Source organism: Microcaecilia unicolor, chromosome 5 (assembly GCF_901765095.1).
Source record: "Microcaecilia unicolor chromosome 5, aMicUni1.1, whole genome shotgun sequence".
NCBI lineage: Eukaryota > Metazoa > Chordata > Amphibia > Gymnophiona > Siphonopidae > Microcaecilia > Microcaecilia unicolor.
Genome location: NC_044035.1, coordinates 72,044,421 through 72,051,188, shown reverse-complemented (window position 1 = coordinate 72,051,188; position 6,768 = coordinate 72,044,421). Strand labels below are relative to the sequence as shown.

General features: G+C 46.9%; 1 protein-coding gene across 1 annotated transcript in view; it reads right to left on the bottom strand.

Annotated features, from left to right (window-relative positions):
• Positions 1-1,655, bottom strand: part of INPP5A (inositol polyphosphate-5-phosphatase A) — a 778,463-nt gene extending 776,808 nt beyond the window's left edge. Inside the window, exon 1 of the mRNA XM_030202993.1 lies at positions 1,220-1,655. Coding sequence (XP_030058853.1) covers positions 1,220-1,285 — 66 coding nt within the window. The 5' untranslated portion in view covers positions 1,286-1,655. The remainder of the gene's footprint in view (positions 1-1,219) is intronic.
• Between the last annotated feature and the right edge of the window lie 5,113 nt (positions 1,656-6,768).

Here is a 6,768-nt window from a genome sequence, read left to right as displayed (position 1 = left end):
TATTTCTACCACCTGAAGTACTATAAACACTTTTATATTATATATTGATAAACATAGGCCACCTAATACAGACTGGAAATAACCTCTGTGTGTACATAGAGGATGCCTGTTAGTTAAAAGAAACCCCTGCATTTACTTCTTGTCTGACAGGTCTAGATAAATTAGGGGGGGGGGGGGGGAAACAACAAAAATACCTAGCTAAAAGTATCACATTAAGAATCATTATTTTAAATTGTTTAACATTCTCAGGAAACATATTTCGCCAACAGTATGAAAGAGAGTGAGAACAGCAGAACTCCAAACTACTAGTCAAGTAACAGTTAAAGCCAAAAATCACTCGGGTTGCTTTCAAATGTGCAATTATGGTAAATGCCTACCCAAAAGGGCTTCAAAACATCAGAACTGGAGCGCATTAGAAGGTGGAAATCTGAAACACTTTCAAAGCGGGGGAAGAAAAAAAAAGCACAACCTGCTGCAACCAAGTTGAAAAACTGAGCTCAAGAAAGCTACTACCATGGGAAATCTTAGGCAAAGTTCCGAGCAATAAGATCAACGTGCCTATGGCGTTTCCTTACATTTGTTGTTGAAGTCAATTTAATTTTGGGGGGGGGGGGGGGGGGGGGGAACACATTTTTTGGAATTGGTTACTTACATCCTACTGCTTTAGAAATAAGCAAGCGCTGCCTGGGGTCATGAATTATTCGAATTAAAAGGTTTGGGCCGGTAATGACAGTCCAAGCACACGTGAGCAAGAACAATGAACCCGAAGACCGGAGCAGATCGCAGGAGCAGTGAGGCAGGGACCGCGATCCAGCACATCCCTGGGGCTGTGGGGAGGGTGTTGCTGACCAGCCCCATCCCTCACACCACAGCAGGTCCAAGGTATGATGCCGGGACAGAGCCAACAGCCCGATTCTGAGAACAAAGTTTTCCGGATCGTTTAGGATCCTGCAGCAAAGAGTGCTGCTCTACCACCGCTCCGGGGCAAGCACAGAACCCAAACCGGTCACTGTCTCCTACCCTGTACTGGTTAGCCAACGTCTCTCGGCCCTGGACAGCACCAGCGATCTTCCCCGGTCCAGAAGCAACATCAGAGCCGGGACATGTCCCCTAGCCGAGCAGGAGTCTCCCTTCAGTGCACTCCCCGACAGAGGCCGGGGCGCTGCACGTTAGGGAGAAGCAGCGAAGCCGCGGGAACAGCAGCGCGTTCATTACTCACATCGTCGAAGAGGGTCCCGACGTTGGCGGTGACTAGCAGGATCGCGGTCCCCGGAGCCCCCGCCATGATCGCTTCCTAGAATCGAAGGACGAGTCAGAGGCTTGAAGAATGAAGAAAGCGGGCGCAGAGGCGAAGGGTCCACCAGGCAGCCCAGCACCCCTCCGGCCGCGCCGAGCTCCCGTAGGCAAGTGCCGGGCGGCAGAGCTGTTCATCCGCGCCGAGCCTGGCTGCAGCAGCTCCCGGTCCGGTGGAGGGAGGGGAAAGGACGCGCTCTAAAGCCGCTGCCGTGCCGCAGCCATAACGCGGCTGTCAGCGAAGTTCCCGCGACTGAGTGGCTGCAGAATCCTCCTGGAGCAGCGCCAGCTTTCCCCCCACCGGGGAGGAGGGGCTTCGACTACCCGACACAGAGACCCGCGCGCCGCCGCTGCCAGCGCCGCAGCACCGGGGAGGGAATCCGCGCTGCGTGACGTCACGGGCCTGGCAGCGCCAACCAGCTCTTAAAAGGGCAATGCCAGCAGGCCTGGCTGTGTGCAAACTCCACCCCGTGCACTCGGAACATATGAGTCACAAGGCTCTTGTTGCTAACTTACCTGTTTCCCTTTCAAACTCCAGCGTAGTGGTCCAAACCGGCATACAGGAAAAGGGATTTTCCCGTTTTGTGAATCTAGCTATAACCTATAATAGAGGTAAATCTTAACTCTCTTTGGCAACAATAATAATTGTTTTTGTGATGTATTGTAAGCCACATTGAGCCTGCAACGAGGTGGGAAAATGTGGGATACAAATGCAATAAAATAAATAAAAATAAATCTATGGAAGAAGAGTTTTAAGACTATACTTTTTCGGCCAACAAGCAGGGTTGAGACAGGATCTTGAAGGTGTGACGGCACCCCCTTCCTACCTGTGGGCTGATGCTCATGTAACTATCCTTTGTCAGACCTAGCTGGAGTGGAGCCTTCGGAAGGCAGTCTCCATTGGTCCCTTACTTGGCTTGGTCAGGGCCTCCACTGCAACTACAGCCCCAGCCACACACCTGACCAGCCATCATCCCCCACCCCTACCTTCCTGTGTCTGCTCCTCCCTGGATCTCTCTCCTGCTCCTGTAGGCTGGGACCTGGGTTATGTGTTAACTCAGTCACCCCAGTCCTGACACACAGGAGCAGGAGAGAGACAGACTGGCCTGGGCCAGGGAATCTCGCCCCCTCCCCCTCTGTGGCCCTAGGCTCAGAACCTCCAGCTGGGGAAGAAAAGTGTTAGCAGGTGGGATTACTCTTCTCCCCCCCCCCCCAGCAAATATTAAACAAAAAACTGCTGTGAACAGGGCCGGTTAATAAATTAAATCACCTTTATTTAACTATTTACATAAATCTGCATATATATTCAGTTATTATATACAACCACCAAAACTTCTTGACACTTAATTTATTTCAGTAAATATAAACAAACCAATAGTATTAGCAACTAACCTCTTAAACCAAATACTACTTAATTTATGCACTCTGGCATTAAGTCAAGTATTCAGAGTCAGTGACTTAGTCCCTCACACACTGCTCCGACCCTGTCAGTCTTGCTTGCCAAGGTAGTAGCTATAAGCTCTTCCCTGCTGCTTAGTTAAATCAGTGTGCCCTAGGTCCTTCCTCTCCATCCCTTGCAAGTCCACCCTCTCCTAGTCCCCTCAGAATTCATCCCTCCACAGAAGACTTCTTGGGCTGGTGTCTGCTGAGCTGGATCCCAAGCTGGCTAAGCCTGTCCCTGCTGCAGCTTCTTGGAAACTCATTCTGGGGATCAACTGGCCTCCCAAGAGCTGGGCTCTTAAGCTGGCCACATCTAGGGAGCCTTCTCCCTTGCTGGGCACTTAGTGCCAATCACACCCCAGAGGCATTCACCTTCACCGGGCCTCTAGTGCCAACCACACCCCAGAGGCCTTCACCCTCTGGGGTTGCTCCCTGCTGGTGTTCAGGATGGAGGTCCTGCAACCACCAGTTCCAGGTTCCCCCCCCCCCCCCCCCCTAAAGGGCTCTTTCTGCTCTTCACAGCCACAGAACATTTTCTTCTGCCCTAATCTGCTCCCAAAGGCTTCTTTGCTGTAAGACTTCTCCCAAGAGCTGCAGCTGCTTGGGCTTCCATTCTTCTTGTCCTTAAGAAAGCATCTAAGAGTACTCTCCTTGCTTGGCTTCAGAGTTTCCAGCTCTTAATAAAACTCTATAAACCATCAATAGCAGGACTTCCCCACTAAAGAGCTATCTCCCATTCCAGCCAGAACCATCAGAGATAATTCAGCACAAAAAAATACCCTCCAAAGGAAGGAACTGTGTCAGTAAATTCTCAACATGCAAACAGCCTCCCTTTTTACCCTAAACTCATTTAGAGCAGGTTTTCATTATATGTCCCCACTATCATATAGCTGTGAACCTCCGTATTATTTTTTTCCTAAACAGCTAACTTATAAGAATAGCCATACTGGGTTAGACCAATGGTCCATCTAGCAGTATCCTGTTTCCAATTGTGGCCAAGCCATGTCACAAGTACCTGACAGAATCCCAAATCAAGGCAACATTCCATACTACCAATCCCAGGGCAAGCAGTTGCTTCCCCATGTCTGTCTCAATAGCAGACTATGGACTTTTCCTCCAGAACCTAACCAAACATTTGTTAAACCCCGATATGCTAACCACTGTTACCACATCCTTCGGCAAAAAGTTTCAGAGCTGGTGTTATAAAGATCGAGTATACTTAATTTAAATGGAAGTAAAATTAAATTAAACTTTCCTTTCATGGAGAGACTCCTCCAACATAGTTCGAGCAGACCACTTGTATTTCTACTCGTTGTACATTTTTCTTTCCTGCAATAAGTTCAGTAACGCATCTGCTCCAAATCCATCAGCATACCAATCTTCCTGGCTATTATTTCCAGTTCCCTTCTGACAACGGAACCAACCTTCAAGACCATCATGTAGTCATTTGGGTCGTCCCCACATTTTCTTTACAGAGCATGCTTAGAGCAGTTGGGAAAAGGCCATTACAAAGCTAGGCTGAAATTGCAGATGTAAAATCTCTGAGTAATACCACACTAAGCCAGTCATGCCTTTGTACATAAATATATTTTATTCTATATAAATGTAGCTGAAAAAAGGAAATGCTTACCTGAGATTGATTCACAGTAAATCATACTTATTTCCTCCAAATACAACATGACAAAGAATCGTGTTCTGATTTCATTCTCTTAGGCTCCCACAGCTGGCATCATGATTATTGTGGTTGTCTGGGTTACTCTGAAGAAAGTCACAGCACAATGGCTGAAAAGTCGGTTCCACTTACTTGGATATGGCAAGACCCAGACAACCACAACAATCAGGTTCTGATTTCTTAGCTCCTAGATATTTTCTATAGAACAAAACAGGCAACTGTTGCTCTGCCAATATATGGCCTTCTAAACAAACTCCATCTTTTTTCAACTATATACTCTCGCTCTCTAATGATAGTCAAGGCTAATATGGATAACCATAGTAAAGCCCCCATACCTCTTAGACCCTTTATGCAGCAAGGTCTTCTAAGAACCAATGTTTTTTTTCCCCAGCCTGCATTATTGTTCAGCAACCTCTCAAGTTATACTTACTACTATTAACCATTTCTGTAGTGTTACCTGACGTACGCAGCACTGTACACTTTATGTGCAGGTACTTTCTTTGTCCCTAGAGGGCTCACAATCTTTTTTTTATACCTGGAGCAATGGAGGGTTAAGTGACTTGCCCAAGGTCACAAGGAGCTGCAATGGGAATCAAAACCAGGTTGCTAGGCTCAAAGCCCGCTGCACTAACCATTAGGCTACTCTTCCAAAAGATATATTGTTTTCCTCCAAATTCAGGCAGATTTTCCTTTTGTCAAAGCTGCCAGATGACTAGTTTTGTACTGTGCCTTTGGCTTTCCTGAGGCTCCTTCTTTGAAAGGGAAGTAAATGATATTGTATTGTAGGTATTCTAACCCTATGGGTTAAAAATGTTTTCTTTTTTAATTTACCTGGTGCTCTTTGGGGACTTCCAGGAGGTGATGGGCAGAGGAGCCAGGGCAGTCAGCAGCTGGAGCGGTGCTTCGGGTGTGCCACAGTGGTGGGTGATGCTTGTCCAGGCTGAATGTGCATGTGTGTGGATTTTCTGCGCATGTGCAGAGACACCGGGAGTTGAGCCCTAAGTAGAGCCAGCCTAATTTGAAGAGCTGGGCCGGCTCCAGCGGTGGTGCACTTATAATACTGGACAGTGCAATGAAGAGCTCCAGAGAGCCTAATGTGCAGGTTTTGGGGTGAATTCTGGTGTGGCCCAGGATGACTGGTCACGCGTGCACACAGGGAGGATGAGAGGAGTGTCGGGCACGAGAGCATAGCCGCTCAGCAGTTGCGTGCCAGGTAAAATAAAAGATTTAACTTTTTACTGAAAAAATATGGGAAATAGAAACATTGAAAATAGGCTTGTGGATTTATTCAGAGGTGGAGAGTTTTTGGTTGCAAAGCAGGGTTATCTTGGTGTACTTTAGCTGTTGGGGGTCTCGTGGGGGTCTTGAGGCTAGGGGTCTCGAGGCTTCAGACTAAAAAGATTCTGAGCTGCTGCATCCGTTGGCAGTTGAGAGGGATCAGAGCAAAGTGCAGAAGTGGAGGGAACTTGATAGGGAAAATAATTCCTTGAAGTTTTATTTCTGGGTAGTGTCATAAAGTAAAACAAATAGTTTACTATCAGGCTCATTTTCAAAGCACTTAGCCTCCCAAAGTTCCATAGAAACCTATGGAACTTAGCCTCCCAAAGTGCTTTGAAAATATGCCTCTATGACTCTTTTCCATAACCCTGTACTGGTTTGCATATGCATATAGAAGCTTACTGATGATGGGAGATAGGTTTCTATCCATTGATTTTGTAAGGGTTAAGGGAGAGAAAGAGCCTGGAATTTACCTGGGACATCTTCCTGAAAATCCAAAGCCAGCCAAAGAAAGCATCTTAGGGAAAGGAAGAAAAGCACATGAAAGTTAAGTGACTGAGTTTTTAGGAAAGTGTGCTTACAAAAGGAAAGAACTTAAGGAAGGAGGCAGAAATAGAGGGGCCCTTTTACTAAGCCGCGTAAGCATCTATGAGTGCCCAATGTGTGCCAGAATGGAGTTATTGCCCAGTTACAGCATGGCTCTTATAGTAATTTCATTTTTGGCATGCATACAATACACGCTGCTGAAAAATAATTTTTTTATTTTTAGACGTGCGCCAAGTGGCATTTGATGTGCATAGGTCATTACCACACAGTTGCCCCATAACATTTTACCACTAGGTTGATGGCTGGCAGTAAGGTCGCAGACCCAAAATGGACACGTGGCAATTTTGATTTTGCCGCACATCCACTTTTGGCAAAAAATGTTAAAAGGCCTTTTTTACAGGCACGCTGAATCATGGATTGGCGCACGCCCAAAACCCGCGCCTACACTACCGCAAGCCATTTATTAGTGCACCTTAGTAAAAGGACCCCATAGACAGTAGATGAGAGAGAAAAAACTTACCTGATGTGAAGTCCACGGG